The sequence below is a fragment of the Choloepus didactylus genome, chromosome 2 (genome assembly GCF_015220235.1).
Source record: "Choloepus didactylus isolate mChoDid1 chromosome 2, mChoDid1.pri, whole genome shotgun sequence".
Lineage (NCBI taxonomy): Eukaryota > Metazoa > Chordata > Mammalia > Pilosa > Megalonychidae > Choloepus > Choloepus didactylus.
In genome coordinates, this window is record NC_051308.1 from 48,119,027 (window position 1) to 48,140,132 (window position 21,106).

The 21,106-nt window shown below is 36.2% G+C and overlaps 1 protein-coding gene across 1 annotated transcript in view; it reads right to left on the reverse strand.

Moving 5' to 3' along the window:
* Positions 1-21,106, reverse strand: part of PPP2R5A (protein phosphatase 2 regulatory subunit B'alpha) — a 132,547-nt gene that overhangs the window by 61,520 nt on the left and 49,921 nt on the right. Inside the window, exon 2 of the mRNA XM_037824314.1 lies at positions 1,958-2,154. Coding sequence (XP_037680242.1) covers positions 1,958-2,154 — 197 coding nt within the window. The remainder of the gene's footprint in view (positions 1-1,957; positions 2,155-21,106) is intronic.

The window sequence follows — 21,106 nt, forward strand, 5'->3', positions numbered from 1 at the left end:
CTTCCTCGGATCCCAAGAAACTGAAGACTACCTTAGGATTCCTCTTTAAAAGAAAAGGAAAGGAAATTTTAGGGAAAGAGGTAAGGTTTTACTACTCTACCTATCCTTAACTTGATTTTTTTCTTCTCTCCACAACTTCCCCATATTCTCAAAAGTTTGGTAAAATATATTCTTTCTTATACACATATATACACACACTAAGGGGTAGGAGAGAGGGTAGAATATCTTCACTGCTATTGTGGACACTGTATACTCCATAATGATTTAATTTACTATATTTCATCTGATCTGAGCCTTTCTCTCTTTTTTTAAATATACTGACCTTCTGAAATTGGGAGTGCATCTTGAAATTCTTCATTTTCCATGAAATACATATTTATAATTCCATCTTTTGTATTATCTGTCTTGGTGCCAAGGCAACTAATTATATAATCTATTTCTCTAGCAAAGTTTAGACAATTCTTTGAAGAAAGATTAAAAGACTGAAAGACCAAGTAGCTCAGTAAACATTTAAAATTACTCTTTAGGAGTTGGTCATTTGAAATAAGTTATTTGGAGGCTACAGGATGAGACAAGGGAAGTTTTAAGGTATAAGCAAACTTCCAAATTATAAAACTATTCTAATGCAGTGGCATCTATGGTAGGTCAAATAACTGCTAATTGTCTATTACCAGTTATAATCATAAGACTTTGAAAAGACTAACTTAGAATTGTGATCACTTAGAACTCAAAGCCAGTACAGGAAGGCAGAGCCAATAAACATTCTGATGGACATCAAGTTCACAAAGAGTGGCAGAAAGCCATATAGAGAAAGCCATATAGAGAATTTGAAAAAGGAAATATATCCCTTTAGTGAGCATAATTAGTCCTTGAGATCATAATTGACTAATTGAGATCATAATTGACTAATTATGCTCACTAAATTTATTGTTGGTAGTAAACTAATTTATTGTTGGTAGTAAAACTACCAACTAATTTATTGTTGGTAGTAAAAGAAAAAGACAACCTTGCAGCCACCAGCAAAATTAACTATACAACAAATATACAAAATAGCTTTATAAAGGACTAAAGTGGCTCCACTCTTAGCTAGAAATTCAGTTACATACCCAAAATTAAAACAAAACAAAAACAAAACAAAAAACTACCTTTTGACTTGGACAAAAATTGAAAATATTAGTGTATCGCAAATTACAGAATAATTTGGCTCAAATATTTGAGTACTTTCAATATCTAAATGAACAATTTAGAGAGATTAAATAGGGTATCTTCCCTAGGACTTTCAAAATTTCTAAATACAAAGCATTTGAAATAGGTAACAGTGGGAAAATATTGCTTCCCGCAAACATTTTTTTATATAAAACAAAACAAAGAACAAAATAAGAACATCAATATTCCACATTTATATCCTCAAGCTGTCACTTCCTTTTTACTGTCTGAAGGAGTTAGAAAACCAATCACATTTTGATTAATGTTCTCTCTATAATTAATCTTTAAAATTTTTTAAAGTTTCTATTTTTGTTTCAAAAAAAACACAAAATTTTCTAAGTTTTCAGCTTTTGACAGGACTTCTAGCACAAAGTGTGAAAAAAGAACCCAATTAGTATGCTAAGGCCAAACTTAATTTTCCACAGATCTTTTCCCCCCTTTAGAAATCATTTCTCTGTTACTATTCAATCCCATAACATTAATTACCTAAAGGTCTGTGTAATCTTGAGTGTACCTTTTTCTCCTAAACTCTAGATCTGTGCTGTCCACTATAACTACCATTATCACTACCAAATTCCCAGAATCACTGGAATAAATGGATAATCTTTCAAAGGGACAAATTTGAAAAATATTCTTTGGGGTATGTTAATTATTATTCATTTATTAAAAATCAGTCTCATCAATTCATAATTATACCTCAGATGTTACTTGAATTTATATAAATCTGAGGAACATAACTCTAGAGGCTTACCATTTTTACTATATCAGAATACGCTGATTCAACAATTACACCACGATTAGTTGAAACATACTCAACCAGTTCATTCAGTGTTGCTCTTTTAATTTCTTTGCTCTTCAAGTCTGAAACAGAGTCCATGAAATCAAACAGTATGCAACACTGCTTCAACTTCTGACAGAAAAGTTCTTGTTGCTCATTTGAAGTGGCATCTACAAATAAAAATAAAGAAAACCTTAGAAATACCCAACTTAAAAGTTAAATTTTATTTGTTAATCTTTGTAGAAGCAATTCACATACATAAAACAAAACTTGAATGGCCTTTTCCTTAAATCTACTGAAGTTTTTCCTCTTAAAGTTAAATGATTGGTCTCTCACCCCTCACACCTCTTTTCTTGTGAGTGCCCACATGTCCTCTCACATGCATTTTTTTTTAATTGAGATTGTTCACAAACCAATTATCCAAAGATCCAAAGTATATAATCAATTGCCCAGGGTACCATCATACAGCTGTGCATCCATCACCACAATTAATTTTTTTTTCAATTTTTAGAATATTTTCATTGCTCCAGAAAAGAAATAAAGACCAAAAAAAAAGGAAACTCAAATCCTCCCATACCCCTAACCAACCACCCTCCATTATTGATTCATAGCTTTGGTATAGTACATTTGTTACTATTGATGAAAGAATGTTAAAATACTAACTGTAGTACATAGTTTGCAATAGGTATATATTTTTTCCCTATATGCCCCTCTACTATTAACTTCTAGTTATAGTGTCATACATTTGTTCTAGTTCATGAGAGAGATTTCCAATATTTGTACAGTTAATCACAGACATTGTCCACTACAAGATTCACCATTTTATACATTCCCATCTTTTAACCTCCAACTTTCCTTCTGGTGACATATGTGACTCTCAGTTTACCCTTTCTACCACCTTCACACACCATTTAGCACTGTTGGTTCGTCTCACAACGTGCTACCATCACCTCTGTCCATTTCTAAATGTTTAAGTTCACCCTAGTTGAACATTCTGCTCATAAAAAGCAACCACTCCCCATTCTTTAGCCTCATTCTATATCCTGATAACTTGGATTTCATGTCTATCAGTTTACATATTATAATTAGTTCATATCAGTGAGATCCTGCAATATTTGTCCTTATGTGTGTCTTATTTCACTCAGTATAGTGCCCTCAAGGTTTCTTCATCAATCCATTTTTTTTAAGATGGTTTTGTTCACACACCATACATTCCATCCTAAGTAAACAATCGTTGGTTCCCTGTATAGTCATGTATTTATGTATTCAGCACCATCACCACTATCTATATAAGGACATCTCCATTTCTTCCACAAAGGAGAAAGAGTCAAAGAAGATAGAGGGGCAAAAAAAAAGAAAAAAGAGAGAGAGAGGAAAAAATAAAAACATGGCAGCTAGAAAGCAACAAAAGGAAAGATAGCATTAAACTAAAGTAGAATAAAGAGTAGACAGCATCACCAATGCCAAGAGTCCCATACCCTTTCCCTATGTACCCCTCATATGCATTTAGCTTTGGTATATTGCCTATGTTATATTAAAAGAAGCATAATACACTATTTCTATCAACTATAGTCTCTAGTTTACAGTGATTATATTTTTCCCCCAATCCCACCCTATTTTTAACACCTTGCAATGCTGACATTCATTTGTTCTACCTCATGTAAAAACATACTTGTACCTTTTATCACAATCATTGAACACCCTAGGTTTCAGTGAGTTATACAGTCCCAGTCTTTATCTTTCCTCTTTCCTTATGGTGTCCCACATGCTCCTAATCTTCCGCTTTCAACCATACTCACAGTCATCTTTGTTGCGTGTACTTAAATTGTTGTGCTACCATCACCCAAAACTGTGTTCCAAACCTCTCACTCCTGTCTCTTCCTTTCTGTCTGTAGTGCTTCCTTTAGTGTTTCCTGTAGAGCAGGTATCTTGTTCACAAACTGTCATTGTCTGTTTGTCAGAGAATATTTTAAGCTCTCTTCATATCTGAAGAACAGCTTTGCTGGATATAGGATTCTTGGTTGGTGGTTTTTCTCTTTCAGTATCTTAAATATATCACCCCACTTCCATCTTGCCTCCATGGTTTCTATTGAGATACAGTCTTATCAAGCTTCCTTTGTATGTGATGGATCGCTTTTCTCTTGCTGTTTTCAGGATTCTCTTTTTATCTTTGACACTTGATAATGTGATTATTAAGTGTCTTGGCATAGGCCTATTCAGATTGATTCTGTTTGGGGTATGCTGTGCTTCTTGGATCTGTAATTTTATGTCTTTCATAAGAGATGGGAAGTTTTCATTGATTATTTCCTTCATTATTGCTTCTGCCCCTTTTCCCTTCTCTTCTCCTCTGGGACACCAATGACACGTACATTCCTGCATTTTGTTTTGTCCTTAAGCTCCCGAAGACGTTGTTCATATTTTTCCATTCTTTTCTGTTATCTGTTCTTTTGTGTGTAGGCTTTCAGGTGCCTTGTTCTCCAGTTCCTGAGTGTTTTCTTCTGCCTCTTGAGATCTGCTGTTGTATGTCTCCATTGTGTCTTTCATCTCGTGTTGTGCCTTTCATTTCCATAGATTGTCAGTTGTTTTTTCGAACTTTCGATTTCTACTTTATGTACACCCAGTGTTTTCATTATACATTTCATCTCTTTTGCCATATCTTCCCTGAACTTTTTGAATTGATTTAGTATTAGTTGTTTAAATTCCTGTAACTCAGTTGAAGTGTCAGTTTGTTCTTTTGAGTGGGCCATAACTTTGATTTTCTTAGTGTAAGTTGTAGTTTTCTGTTGTCTAGGCATCTGGTTTTCTTGGTTACCCCAGTCAGGTTTTCCCAGATCAGAATGAGCTCAGGTCTAGAAGGAGGCAACAGTATCACGGCTTCCTGAGGGTGTCTTAGATTGATACACCTTGTGAGGCCTCAAATCAATGTGCTTTTCTGCACAGGTGATGCCTGTCAGCCTGTCACTCCAGACTGGTATAAGGAGGTGTGACACATGGCTGCTTTCCCCTAGGCTCTGGGGTCTGATTCTGAATGGAAGGTGGGTAGCAGAGCTAGCACTGCCTCTTTCCTCTTTCCATTAGGTCCTTTCCTAATGACCCCTAGGGAGAGGTCATTAGCATTTGAATAGTCTCTGGCTGCTACCTCCGCCCTTATCTGGGTCTGAGTGCTGGGAACTGAAAATGGCTGAGGCTTTCTCCACTGAGTCAAAAAAGGGACTGAAAGCCCCCCTTCAGGGTCAGTCTGCAGACCCCCTCACTTTCACCAGTCGGCCAGAGACAGCATCCAGTCCTCTGGGCTTCCCCTCCCTCCCAGAGTGGTCCTCCGGCTCTCCAAGGTCAATCGTCACCAAAAGCCTCTGTCTACTTGTTGAGGATTCTTAGCTTGTAGTGAGCAGTCCACGCTTGTCAATTAAAACCCCAGTTGGAGCTCAGCTGAGCTATACTCACTTGCTCAGAGAGTGCTGCTCTCTAGCACCATGCAGTTCGGGCTGTGGGGGGAGGGGGTTCCCAGCTTGGGTCCTCAGTTTTTACTTACAGATCTTATGCTGAGATCTCAGGCATTCCTTCCAATCCCAGTTGGTGTATGATGAGTGAACAGTCACATTTGTTCCCCTGCAGTTATTCCAGATTATTTACTAGCTGTTCCTGGTTGTTTATTAGTTGTTCCAGGGGGACTGACTAGCTTCCACTCCTCTCTATGCCACAATCTTCTCTGCCATTCCAATACTGCTCTCTTAACCATCTGAGCACTCTGTCTAAATGTTTCTGCTGACTTTATCACCCTTTTATTTCAAAATACTAGTCTTCTCACTCTTAAAGGAAAACTGTTACCAAAGATTTGTTATTTGACCTTGTGAAAGTGAGGTGCTGAAATAGTTTAACATATTAAATATTACAATAATTGAAAGAGATTTTCTACCCTTTTGTTAGCTAAATTTGCAAAAGTGAAATATTATTCATATATTTAGAAATTGTAAAAAAACATGACAATGTTTTCACTGTCCATGTTTTTTTCCTGACACTGATCTGTATGATGTTAGATTCTTAGAAAAAATTACAGATCATAAAAACAACCACATTTATTTGTCAGTGATACTACTTTGCTCTAAAGCTTCCAGAATTTAACTTTTCCATAGCAATTTATTTAAACAACCTAATTCAGCTTTATTTGACATGAAATCTAAAAAATAAATAAATAAAATCTTAATCAGAAAATGAAAATATTTGCAAAGTCCCTTAAGAGACTAGAGAAATATGTAGAACTATTAAACTTCCCCACCTGGGGATTCTTGCTATTCTCTTAAGCAATAGGGCTCCCAATTTAATAAGCCAAGCCCTCAATCTTGAGTCTTGCCCTTATGAAACTTATTTCTGTACTGGCAAAGCTAAGCCTGCTTATAATTAATGCCTAAGAGTCACCCCCAGAGTACCTCTTTCGTTGCTCAGATGTGGTCTCTTCCTAAGCCAAACTCTACAAATAAACTCACTACCATACCCTCTAGATAGGATATGACTTCCAGGAGTGTAAGTCTCCCTAGCAACATGAAACATGACTCCCAAAGATGAGTCTGGCCATTGCATAATAGGATTAGTTGACCAAAAAAGGGAAAAAAAATTTTAGTGGCTCAAATAGAGTCAAGAAGTCATTCTAGAAGTTATTCTCATGCAAATTTCAGCCAGATATTGCAAACTGCCACAGTATGCCAAACGACCCAACCAATGGTGCTCCTAAAAATGCTAAAGAATACCCTGAGCTCCATCTTGCTCCTGCTTCTGTTCAGACTGTATATACAATTTCTCACCCAGTCTGTTTCTTCCAGATTAGAAACCTTTCACAACAAACTTCTCCTCATCAGAAGCTACATTCCTGTTCCCCATGCTCAACCAATCACCCTCAATAGCACAGCCAGGGACTTCTATGCTCCCACAAGTAGAGCCTGTGACCCAGTAACAACTTGAAGCAGCTACAGAAGACAGACCATCAGCCCAAATTCCTTTAAGTTTAAGGGAATTAGAAATCTCTGAGGCGGAAATTGAAGCAGGGTTAGAATTAGAGCAGTGGCTGGCAGTTGAGCAGAGGGCAAATTCCAAGAAGCAGTCAGGCAACAAGGAGAAAAATATCCCAGAAGAACAGCAATAAATAGCACCTGGAGCCAACGGCCCCACATGAGTGAGCCATCTATGGTGAAGCATCAACTAAGGAGGAAAAAGGGGAGAGTAGTAAAATAGGTAATAAAAATTACAGAAGGAAGAAAATGCAGATTGCCCCACTGTTGGGGCCTCTCACTTCTCACCCCTCTTTTTTTGCAAGAGTGTCCACATGTCCTCTCACATGCGTTCTTAATAAACTTTCTACCTGTTTTCTCAAATAATAATAACAAAGTTAAAATGGTTATATCGACTAAATTCCAATTAATAAATGATGTCTGCTTAATACTGATATTTAGTTTGAAACACTAGAACATGGATACCTCTGCTATTTGTAAATTTCCTAATAATGCAAAACTTATTAGAATGGAAATATATACTTGAGAAGGTGGTGATTATTTGGGCTATAAGAATCCTTCTCAACTTACACTGTACAGTTCTCTCAGCAATATCCATATCTATCTTTCTATCTATAAAGATACATAATAAAAAGACATATAGTAAAGATACATATATCTTTATAAGTAACAATTAAATTCCATTACAATGATGGCTTGGAGGAATAAGTACCGTATCTTTAAAGGCTAACTCAGTTCTAAACAGTTTTAAAATATTTTTAGCTTTTTTTTCTGAAGCTACAAGTAACACAAATTCATACAATATCTTAATTCAATATGTGATCACCTTTTATAACCAGTCCTATTCTCTCCTTTCTTCCTCTACCACCTCCTCAATGTAAAACCAGTCCTCTTTTTTCTCCAAAGGCCATGCCTTTGTTTATATTTTTCATACCTGCAATATCTTGCCATATTTCCTCCCCTTTGTCTCCTAATCCTACTCATCCTTTAAGAAAAAACTTAAATCCCACACTGTCTACAAAATTTCCCTTAAGTAGGTAAGGATACAATGAACACCTATAGTACTTTTCTGAACATCTATAATACTAATAATATAGTTGAGTATACGTTATCTTTAGGGTTATATTTAATAAATGCTTTCTTTATCACCCACCAGAAGATTTGTTTCCTCAAGGGCAAGGATCATTCCTTTTATTTCACTGATCAGGGTTTCCCTTTTCTTTCTTTTATATCTAGCAAAGGTTATAAAAGAAGTTGACAAATACTTGTTTGATGCCTGAAAAAATTATATAAACTCGAAGAATATTAAGATTATACTCTGAAAAACAGACTTTTGAGAAAGGAAAAAAGTTCAAAATTAGTGGATATAAAAATGGCATAAATACGAAGCTATTACATCATAGCAATGTTTAAGAATTGATAATAATTACCATTTTTGTCATCAAGGACCTACTTTGATGGTAGAGCTAAATGAATTAAATGAGATAATGATTGTGAAGGTGAACGCTTATATTTTAAAGTGGAATACAAATGAAAGGCATTTTTTTTTCTTATAGAACAGGCTAGTGGTACTTAACATATCAGAAGATACAAAATGATTTTTGGAACTGGCAAATAGTAGGTGCAGGAAAATGTTACACGTGAAAAAAGGAGTTTTTTTTTTCTGGGCACCTAACTCTTTGGTCTTTTCCAGAAGGAAGTCAATGTTTTCATGCTTCTCCATTCAATAATGCATTTCTTAGGTTAAAGATTTGAAATTGTTTTTTGCTTTTTCTCCCCTCTCAGCATTACCTAATTCTTGGATGGGATAGGTCACATCGGAATTTTCCCAAATTAGAAATATTTAGAAAGCAGTTAACATTTCAACTCCTTTGGCTCTGGGTTAATATCGAAGTTTACAGTCCTCCCTAATTTTTAGATATTAGGGACTAAAAAGTCTCTCTCTAATCTTTCCTGTAAATACATAACTATACATTTATTTACTATCTATTGAGCCGTCTGCTGTGCTATAGAATAAAACTTAGTAATACTATTGCTAACATTAGTGCTTCCTTCATGCCAAATACAACTGTAAATTTCTATAGGTATTGCTTTATTTAACCTTCACAACAATCCTTTGACGTAAGTTCTTAGAGTTAGAGATGATTTCTGCCTCTAAGAGCTTAATTAAAAGCAAGCTGGGTTGCGAAGACAAGACACAAAACATAAAAAGGTAATGCTATCAGGCAATAAACAAATAAATATAAAAAGTATTGCCATTTACCATCTATACACTGCCTATTCTCTACACATCTGGAATAAAAAATTTGAGAATGCTTAAAAAATTAAATATAAAAAGAACAATTAAAAATAAAACCAGAATTAACTAAAAATAGCAAAACTAATGAAAGGCAGTAATACCTGTAAAAGCTATGGATATTATAAGATATTTGACTGATGTTTATGCACTTTCTCTGTGCTGAGCTTCTTGGCAGCTAGGGTAAAACAGTTGTGGAGAGGTAGACCAGATAGTAAAAGGTAAATGTGAGATAGAGGAAGCTATTTGCCATCTACTATTGGTTGGCCTACTTCTAAGTTCAAGATATGCAACATCTTTATATAAGTCAAAAACATTTTTATAGTGGTTATCCTAGTAAGAAAAGATGGTGATTATGGTTTTCATCATTAAAAATTATGAAATATTTTGCACTTGGATGTTTAATATTAATGCTCCAATTCTTAAACACCTCTCTGAAACATCAGTAACTGAATTTTCTCATAACAAAAACAGGAAAAGCAAAATATATATTTTAATAAGTAGAAAAAAGATCAGACTATACTCTTTGTCTATACTGTAAAATTTGAATAACAATCTTTGAGGAAAAAGAATGCATAATAATTTTATATATTGAAAAGAATGCACAGAACAAGCCAAAAAGTACCTTGGCCACTTAATTCTTCAGCTTCTCCATTACAGGAATTCTTGCAAATGAAGTTTGTCACACTCAGTGATGGTTCAGTATGGCAATTTCTTATGTTTAGGCAGCAATGTTACATATTGTTTTTATTGGGCTGATGTTGATTATCCATTTGCCATTCTCTATATGTATAATAATGTCCATTCTGATACCAATGGGATACCATTGGATGATACCTTCACCTGAGATTATCCCTTCAATATTAACTGATGTTTTCAATCATAATTTCACTTAAAAGTTAAAAAAAAAAAACTCTGGAAAACACACACATTCGTAACCTTACAGTACTACATAATATAGCAACTGGGGTAGTGCTATATGCTAATAGGGTAACTGTTTGCATCATGGCCCATGTACAACAATGTAGTATTTGCTCAGCTATCTTGAATTTAATTGCCAAAGCAGAAGACCCAAAATTTTTTGTGGGGGTGATTTTAACCACATCAACTTGAAATGATATGTACCCATTTCAAATGGATATTAATTTATTCCAAAATGTGTAAATGAATTGTGGGTAAATAAGAGGTGAGTATTTAAGATCCTAGGACCTCCATTTCAACAAACAGAGAAGTCCATCCCCATACACACACCTATTAGTATACTTTCACCTCCCTGAATATTTATCTGGGAGGAATTCAAACCAATAACTACTATCATAATGTATCATATTCAAACGATTTCAGACACCTTAAGTCTTTATATTACTTCAATGCAACTTATTCACAATCTAAGAATATTAAATAAGGACATAAAATATCAATCTGTATTAATCTTTTCAAAGACTTCAGAGCTGATTTACAAAAAGCACCCATCTAAGCAATATTACTAAATCCCCAGAATATAAAAAGCACTGCATGAATATTATGAAAGATATGAGAAACTGCGATATCAAGAATTAACTTTAAAAAAAAATGTGCTTTGTTTTGCAGAATACATTAATTAGTTTAAATTTGACTGCTAGGTCTTCCCCATTTATTTCTAAATTCTTAAGTTATTTTCAATACCCAACTTGAAGGTGTGTCTCACTCACACTTTCAGAAATACTGCTCTACAGTACTGTTTTCCAAAGTTTGGGTTTACAACCCACTGTGGGTGGTAAGATCATTTTACTGGGTCAGAACCAGAATTTTTAAAAAGGAAAACAATATAAAGCATCGAAGTATATTGCATGTAAGGGTATTATTGAATGAAACTGTATATGGTACTGAGTTGTGACATAAAATGTGTTTCTTGCTATGATCTGCAGTCAAAGTTTAAAAGCCACTTCTCTACAATATGTATACTATTACAAATCCCATACCTTCAGGCATGCCCAAGATTACAAAGCAAATATTTAATGAAACTGGGATGCAAACCTCCTAGGATGCAAGAACAAGTTCAAGACCACTGTCTTTGAAATACCAAATGTTCCTTAAAAAGCTGTACTCTAAATATTTCCCCAATTAGTTAAAAATAACAAATTTGTTTATCTCCTCTTCTTCCATCCAAAATTAGGGGTGGGGGGATACAACTCCACAATAACAAAGAGAATAGGAGGATAGGCCTTTAGGAAGGGACTTGAACAAATTTCTGGAAAACTCAAAGTAGATGGAGAAGAGGCAGTTGATGAAACCAAGACAGAGGAAGTCACATCCTAGAATAAATAGAAAGGGGATTAAAGACAAGGGTTCTACAGAACTACAGATTAGTTCAAGACTAAGAAATGTCTGATGAAATGGGGGGAAGGGGGAGTGAAGATAGCTGAAAATAGGGCAAATGGTCTACTACCCTACTCCAAAAGGCAGCCAAGCATTCATGCCCCAGACAAAAAAAAAAAAAAACTGGCAGGTTCTTCCCTAAAGAAACTATTTCCACAAAAAGAACTGTCTTTTTTTTTTTTTTTTTTTTTTTTTTTGCATTTATTGAATAATTTAATTGAAGAAAGCAAAGGGAAAATCCATTATGACAAATCCATCATTTAGATCTTTTCTTCATTAGGTAGTGATTCTTTTTTTTTTTTTTTTTTAATTCAGTTTTATTGAAATATATTCACAAACCATACAGTCATCCATGGTATACAATCAACTGTTCACAGTATGATCATATAGTTATGCGTTCATCACCACAATCTATTTCTGAACATTTTCCTTACATCAGAAAGAATCAGAATAAGAATAAAAAATAAAAGTGAAAAAAGAATACCCAAACCATCCCCCCATCCCACCCTATTTGTCATTTAGTTTTTACTCCCATTTTTCTACTGATTTTTTTTCAATTTTTTAACTTTGTTTATCAAAAAATTAAAAACAAACAGGCAAACAACAACCAAAAAAACCCCACAACATTTCAAACAAAGCAATGGATTAAGGAAAACAAATAACCTAAAATAACTACTTTGCTTCCAATATAGAACTGTGTCTTTTAACTTTTAACTAGCTCTCTGCCCAACTACTCTAAGCAAAATCAGACAGTCAATAAGCCCTGCCAAAGAGATTTTTCTGTTCACTAATAAATATTAATGAAAAATAAATGATCATCAGACATTTAAGGAAAGTTTAAAACATGAAAGAAAACAAAGTAAACACTAAAGAAAAAAGACCCCAAAGGGATAATTTAGCACATCACTGTGAAAGTCAGATGCTTCAAAGAAGACTGAAAGCTTTCAGATTAAAAAAATATAAATCACCACAAAAGAACTAGAAGCAGGTATTCATTAGATATCTTATCAGCAAGAATTGATGGGGCTATGCCATTAGAATTCTGATGCCAACCTAGAACTATATATCTAGTCAACTACTAATAAAGTATAAGCCTTCAATAAGGGCATTTTCAGATTTCCAAATACTTGAAAAATGTCCTTTTTAAGGAAATCACTTAAGAGGCTATGATACAGCAATAAGGGAGAAATAAAAAGGCACAGAATCCAGGAGTAGTGCAATCAACCTAGAAAGCAAAAAAGGCATAGAGATCAACCAGCCCAGATTAGAGTAAGAGAAAAGAGGACTCCGGGAAAGTGGTCTCTAAAGGGGGATCAATAAGAATTTTATTACATGGAGATTTGGGGGAAAAAAAAATTGGGGGTATGTTAAAGGTACAAGAAAAGGAGACTCAATTAGAAACTCAAGAAAATTAAAAAAAAAAATTATACAAGAAAGGAAATGGAACTATATTGAATGTTCTAAAGCCCTGTAAAAAGAAATAAAACAAAACAGTTACTATGGCTAAGAGATTTAAAATGAAGTAGGGAAGCAATTCTGGAAATTATCCTTAGGCAAATAGCAGCCAGAAATAACAAACCACCAAAGTACAGAAAGCCTAAGCAACATTTTTCCTCAAATACCCAAGGACATCCAGACACCATCAAATAAACCACAAGATAAAGAATTCAGTTAACTATATAACCTGAAAGACAACTGGAGTACCCCAAATATCCACCAACCACAAACAACTTATCTAATCACCTTTTTCTTTAAAAACCCTTGCCTGGAAATGCCAAGACAGGACACTATTTGGGTTGCTACCTAAATCTATGCTCCTTGAATTGCAAATCTAAGACCCCAAATAAATGCCTTGATTGCTTTGCAAATAATTGGTTATTTCCTGGTTGACATTACATCATGTCAGAAGTGGGATGTGAAGTGACCACTAGCCTGACTCCAGAGCTGCTGCTGGATTTGAACATGGTACTGGCAAGAACCCTTTCAGCTGTCATTTCCCTCATGGCCCTGGGTTCCTGTCAGTGAGTCCTCAAGGCTCCAAACCTCCTCCTTTGTGGTTAAGGTTCTAGTCTCTCTTTGGGTGTCTTCCGGCAAAATACATTTTGAACTTTGGTTCTTTTCATTTGGACTAGTGGCAGGAGTCTTTTTGTGTTTGCCCTTTTTGATATACATTGAACCTTTCCCTGTCTGGCGAATACTCAAATGGGACTTTAAAAAGTCCCACTTTGGCCCCCCTGAGGAGCTGGAGGAAAGTGTAGAAGTGTTGGACTTCCTCACCTGGACTGATGCCGATATTGTCACAAACATTAGGATTGGTGATTTGGTGTGCTGAGCCCTCTATCATGGGACTTGCCCTTATGAAGCTCATTGCTGCAGAGGAGAGGCTAAACTTGCATATAATTGTGCCTAAGAGCCTCCCCAAGTGCCTCTTTGTTGCTCAGATGTGGCCCTCTCTCTCTCTCTAACTGAGCCAACTCAGCAGATGAACTCAATGGCCTCCCCTCTACGTGGGACCCAACTCCCAGGAGTGTATATCTCCCTGGCAAAGCAGGATATGACTCCTGAGGATGCATCTGCACCCAGCATCATGGGAATGAGAATATCTTCTTGACCAGAAGGGGGATGCGAAACGAAATGAAATAGTTCCAGTGGCTGAGAGATTTCAAATGGAGTCGAGAGGTCACTCTGGTGGACATTCTTATGTACTATATAGATAACACCTCTTAGGCTTTAATGTATTGGAATAGTTAGAAGTAAATACCTGAAACTATCAAATTTCTACCCAGCAGTCTGGACTCCTGAAGACAACTGTATAACAATGTAGATTACAAGGGGTGACAGTGTGATTGTGAAAACCTCATGGATCACACTCCCTTTATCTAGTGTATGGATGGATGAGTAGAAAAATGGGGACAAAAACTAAACGAAAAATAGGGTGGGATAGGGCGGGGATGATTTGGGTGTTCTTTTTTACTTTTATTTTTTATTCTTATTCTGATTGTTTCTGATGTAAGGAAAATGTTCAGAAATAGATTGTGGTCATGAATGCATAACTACGGGATCATACTGTGAACAGTTGATTGTACACCATGGATGACTGTATGGTATGTGAATATATTTCAATAAAACTGAATTTAATTAAAAAAAAATCCCACTTTGGTACTGAGCTTTTCTCAAGTGGAGGGATGCTTCCCTATCAATCAATTTGATCTATATTCTGACTATAAGCAATCAAATAATCATTTGGTAGGCATGGGATGGCAACTTAAACACTATTACAGTACCTGTCACCTTTTGATGAAAAGCCTTGGCTTCTGAAGAACAAGACTTTCATGAAAGGACAGGGTAGTCACAGACAGGCTGGACTGACACAAGGTCAAGACAATTTCCATGCAACTAGGGACACCTGGTCACAGGTCAGAACATTAGCGTGCAGGCTATCCACCAGGTGAAACAAGGATCCCTTGAAAGGCACATGTAAAACATCACACCTGCCCAAAACCGAGAAATTCCTGCAAGATTTAGGATTTGGGACTGCTCACAAACAGAACTAACTACAAGAATGGATTTCCTAAGAAATCTAATGGTGCACTGCCATCTAGCACACCAGCTGGTTTCTTGTATAAAAAGTATGGTCCAGCCTCATGTAAAATCTTATCCTACTGGACGTGGAACACTAGAGAAACTTGAATTAAAATAGCCACAATAGGGATCATGTGATATGCCTAAATTGGTATATTTGCACATTCAACTAGAAAATAGAGGCTCTAAAACTAAGTAACCTGAATGGGATGGGATAGTTATTCTAATTGGAACTTGGAAGCTTCCAAACATACGACTAATTCTAAATTGCCTCTCTTCAAAAAACAAATACTAAATTAGCAAAGACTAACAAAGACTTATCTAAGTGCATTATAAACATGAAAAAAGAACTTTTGGTTCTGACTTAACCCTCCTTTCAACCTCTCCTGTCCTTTTCCTCTGTGCCCTAGCTTAGCCTAAATTCCCTTCTAGAGTGATAAGATTTTCTAAATCCTACTGAAGGATTTGGTTTTGCAAAAGAATTCAATTTTATCATACAAACCTAAGAGTCTTGATAGTCAGACTTTTACCAATTAATTCATGCCGGTGAAGATCATGCCAAAACCTGGACAGACAAAGCTAACTGGAAAGATTCCCTAAATGACTTTTCAAAATGAAGAGCTACTAATGAAACTAATGCATTTAAGCTAGTTAAGAAACTTCATAAGATTATACCTGAAGTTTCTCCCCAAATTACTGATTGGAGAAAAATCCAACAATGTACCCAAAAACTCAACAAACCCATATATGAATACTATAAGAGGCTCGAAAAAACCTTTAAACAATTCTTAAGCCTTGGCTATATTAACTCTGAAACGTTTACCCTATTTAATTCTACTTTTGTTAACAACCTTTCAGAAAAACTAAGCACTACTCTAAAACATAGACAACTGAATTGGACCACCATGGAACTTAATGATTTAGTAAATCAATTAGATTGCACCATTGAAAAGGCTGAGAAAAAGAAACCCTCCCAAGCTAAAACAGGGCAAACCCTCCCAAGCAAAAACAGGGCAAATACAATGAACACAAACCATAAGTTTCTAATTACAGCAGCTAAAAAAGCCCCAATTAATCCTTTAAGCAAATAATCTGGACACTGGAAAAGAGACTGCCCAAAACTCAAAAATCAAAATTAAAAAACCCCCAAAACAGCAGCAACACTATCAATGCTCTCTTTGCCCTCTACAAAAGCAAAATGCCTTTCAATGCAACTGCTAGTGCTACTCTGGGGATACAGCAGAGGTCTTTCCAATTGTCCATGTCTATCTATCTTAGACAAGATCATTGGAAATGAGGGTATACAGGCTCTAATAGATACTGGGGCCACCTTCTCTGTCTTAAATCCCACCACCCTCATTTACCCTCCTCCTTAGAATACACAAAATTCAAATACTGGGCATCTCCAACAAGCATATGCCCATCTTTAAATCTGTCCCAATTTCCTTTCAGTTAAGGTCTTTACGAGGCACTCATCAATTTTTATTGTCCCCTCTCTCCCAATTTACCTTTTTGGAAGGTTATTTCCTTGGATTATTTCAAGTACACATATCTTTCTCCCAAATGGGGAAATCTGGAATGCTTAGAACCATAAACCAGGATATGGAATTAAGTCCCATGCATATTCCCATCCTTTCAGACAAAGAAGTAAAATTTAAACACCACCTTCTTTTAGATACTATTCCAACCCTTTTATGGTCCACATCATCTACTGATACTGGATGCATCCTCACTGCCCCACCTACACAAATTCATATAAACCCCTTCGTAATGTAAAATAATATCCCTTAAATGGAGAAGCAACTGCAGGAATTAACCCCATAGTTGAAGAATACATACAAAAATGATTAATTGTTCCTTGCACATGCCCAAGTAATACTCCTATTCTCCCTGTCCATAAACCTAATGCATATGGGTGGTGAGTTGTACAGAATTTAAGAGCAATTAATAATGTAGTGGGAAGGATACAAGATGGTGGATTAGGAGAGACAGAGCAAAATTCTTTTCTGTGAAAAACACTAGATAAACGACAGAAAGTGCTCCAGCACAGCAGTTCCAAGGCTCCACCAGCTGGGCAGGAACTTCTACACGCACAGTGAGAGTCTACTAGGAGAAACCAAGAGACTGCATTTAGAGACGGGTGAGTGTTCAGCCTGGAATGCCGGCAGGAATGGGTGGCTGGAACCGCCCAATAGCCAGGGGTAGCAGCCTTCCACACCCCAGGCACCCTCCTCAGTATCTGGTGAGGGTGATAACCCTTCACAGACCCACGGCCAAGAGTCCCTGTGCCAGGGACTGGCCGTTGGAGCAGGCAGATAATCACAGAAGAGGGTAGATTTCCAGGCCCTGAGCAGCCATCTTAGCAGCTGGCTGGGGAGATAACCCTTCACAGTCCCATGGCAAGAGCTTCCTTGAGGGAATTCAGGATTCAGCGGGCTTGTGATGGCGTCCACTCTTCCTCCATGGAAGACCACAAAGTGCACAGCCTAGAGGCAGAACCAGAAGCCCTCGCCCTCCCCTAATCCCAGAGACTTGTGGGCCCACAACAGAGAGGGACTGTAGGATATTTGAGCTGGAAGGTGAGACACACAGCTCTGCAGACCCAGAGTACTCAACCCACAGCCATGGGAACGGCTCAGACCACTGTGCCCTGGAGCAATTCCCTGCAAAATTGCACAGGGCATGCCCACCCCCCCCAAACCCAACCACCCACACAGGGTTGGTGGTCCCCAGTGCACAAAGAACAACTGTGCACTGATAGGACCTCCACATGGTTTGGATCCCCACCCAGTGCATAAACAAAGTTGGGAAGAACTAGCTTGAGGGTAAGAGGTGGTTCAGGAGCACCATCTTTTGGTAGGTCAGGGAGAGTGCACCCCACCAAGTTTCAGCTCTGTCAAATTATACATAAATGTTCAAATAATCCTGCACATGCTAAAATAAACTTATCAATATAAGCAAATGCCAAGAGGCCAAAAACAACAGAAAATTATAAAGCATATGAAGAAACTGGAAGACATGGATAACCAAAATGCCCAAATTAAAAAGCCAGAGGAGACAACAGAACTTGGAATGACAGATCAAAGAAGTATTCACAAACATCAATACCATGGCACATGATACAAAGGACATGAAGAAAACCCTAGAAGAACATAAAAAAGAATTTCAGAAGTAAATTTAAAAAATAGCAGATCTTATGGAAATAAAAGAAACTGTTGATCAAATTTAAAAGGTTCCTGAGACACATAACACCAGACTTGAAGAGGAAGAGGAATGAATTAGCAAAGTCAAAGAAAGGTGATGGAAAGTGAAAGGAAAAAAAAAAAAAAACAGATGGTGAAAACAACCAAAAAATTTGAAACAGATTTTAGGGAAATTATGGACAACATGAAGCACACAAATATGAGAATCACTGGTGTTCCAGATGGGGAAGAGAAAAGGGCTAGAAAGAGTATGCAAAGATTTTATTGGGAAAAACTTCCCGACCCTGCTAAATGACATAAATATACAAATAAAGATGCCCAATGAACTCCAAATAGAATAAATCCAAATAAACCCATTCCAAGACATTTTGATCAGATTGTCTAACACTGAAGAGAAAAAGAAAGTTCTGAAAGCAGCAACAGAGAAGCGATTCACCACATATAAGGGAAACAACATAAGACTAAATACTGATTACTCAGCGGAGACTGTGGAGGTGAGAAGGCAGGGGCATGACATATTTAAAATTCTGAAAAAGAAAAATTGCCAGCCAAGAATTCTTTATCCAGCAAAGCTCTCCTTCAAAATTGAGGGAAAGGTTAAAATTTTCACAGAAAAACAAATGCTGAGAGAATTTGTTAACAAGAACCTGCCCTACATGAAATACTAAAGGGAGCTCTACTGGCTGAGAAAAAAAGAAAGGAGAGAGAGATCTGGAAAAGGGCACAGAACTGAAGAATTTTAGTAAAGGTACCTTAAAGGAAATAAAGAGAGAGAGGGAAAAATACATCGGACAATTAAAAATCAAAGGATAAGATGGCTGATTCAAGAACTGCCTTCACAATAACAATTTTGAATGTGAATGGATTAAACACCCCAATTAAAAGATATACACTGACAGAATACGTTAAAAATATAAACCATCAATATGTTGTTTACAAAAGACTCACCTTAGACCAAGAGACACAAAGAAATTGAAAGTGAAAGGATGAAAAAAAATATTCCATGCAAGCTACAGCCAAAAGAAAGCAGGAGTAGCAATACTAATTTCAGATAAAACAGATTTTAAATGCAAGGAAGTCTTAAGAGACAAAGAAGGATATTATATACTAATGAAAGGGACAATTCACCAAGAAGAAATAACAATCATAAATGTTTATGCACCCAATCAAGGTGCTCCAAAGTACAGGAGACAAATATTGACAAAACTGAAGGAAGCAATGGATGTTCCCACAATAATTGTGGGAGACTTCAATACATCACTCTTTCCTATAGATAGGTCAACCAGACAGAGGGCAAATAAGGAAACTGAGAACCTAAACAATGTGATAAACAAATTAGACTTAACAGACACATAGAGAGCATTACATCGCAAATCACCAGGACTTACATTCTTCTCCAGTGCTCATGGAACTTTTTCCAGGATGGATCATATGCTGGGGCAAAAAACAAGCTTCAATAAATTTAAAAAGATTGAAATCATTCAAAGCACACTCTCCGACCACAATGGAAAGCAACCAGAAGTCAATAACCATCAAAGATCTAACACATTCACAAATACCTGGAAGTTAAACAAAACAATCCTAAACAATCAATGGGTCAAAGAAGAAATTGCAAGAGAAACTGTTAAATATCTAGAGATGAATGAAAAAGAGAACACAACATATCAAAACTAATGGGATGCAGTGAAGGCAGTATTGAGGCGAAAATTTATATCTCTAAATGTATACAATAAAAAGGAAGAAAAAGATAAAATCAAAGAACTAACGGAACAACTGAAGAAGTGAGAAAATGATCAGCATTCCTAAAGCAAGCAGAAGAAAAGAAATAACAAGGATTAAAGCAGAAATAAATCATATGAAGAACAAAAAAAGAATAGAGACAATAAATAAAATCAAAAGTTCGTTCTTTGAAAAACAACAAGATTAACAAACCCTTAGCTAGACTGTCAAAGTCAAAAAGAGAGAAGACCCAAATAAACAAAACTATAAATGAGAGGGGAGACATTACTGCAGATCCCAAAGAAATTTAAACAATTATCAGAGGATACTATGAACAACTGTATGCCAACAAACTAGATAATTTAGAGGAAATGGATAATTTCCTGAAAACACATCAACAACCTAGACTGACCAAAGAAGAAACAGAAGACCTTCACAAACCAATCAGAAGCAAAGAGATCCAATCAATCATCAAAAAGCTTCCTACAAATAAAAGTCCAGAGCTAGATGGCTTCACAGGGGAATTCTACCTAACTTTCCAAAAAGAACTGACACCAATCCTACTTAAACTCTAAAAAGAAACAGAAGAAAATGGAACACTACCTAACTCACTTTATGAAGCCAACATCACTTTAATACCAAAACCAGTAAAGATGCTACAAGAAAGGAAAACTACAGGCCAATCTCCCTAATAAATATAGATGCAAAAATTCTCAACAAAATACTTGCAAATCAATTCCAAAGACACATTAAAAAAAAAAATCATACACCATGACCAAGTGAGGTTCATTCCAGGCACGCAAGGATGGTTCAACATAAGAAAACCAATCAATGTAATACAACACATTAACAAATCAAAAAGGAAAAACTCAAATGTTCATCTCAATAGATTCTGGAAAAGCATTTAACAGAATTCAGCATCCTTTTTTGATTAAAAAAAAAACAAAACTTCAAAATGTAG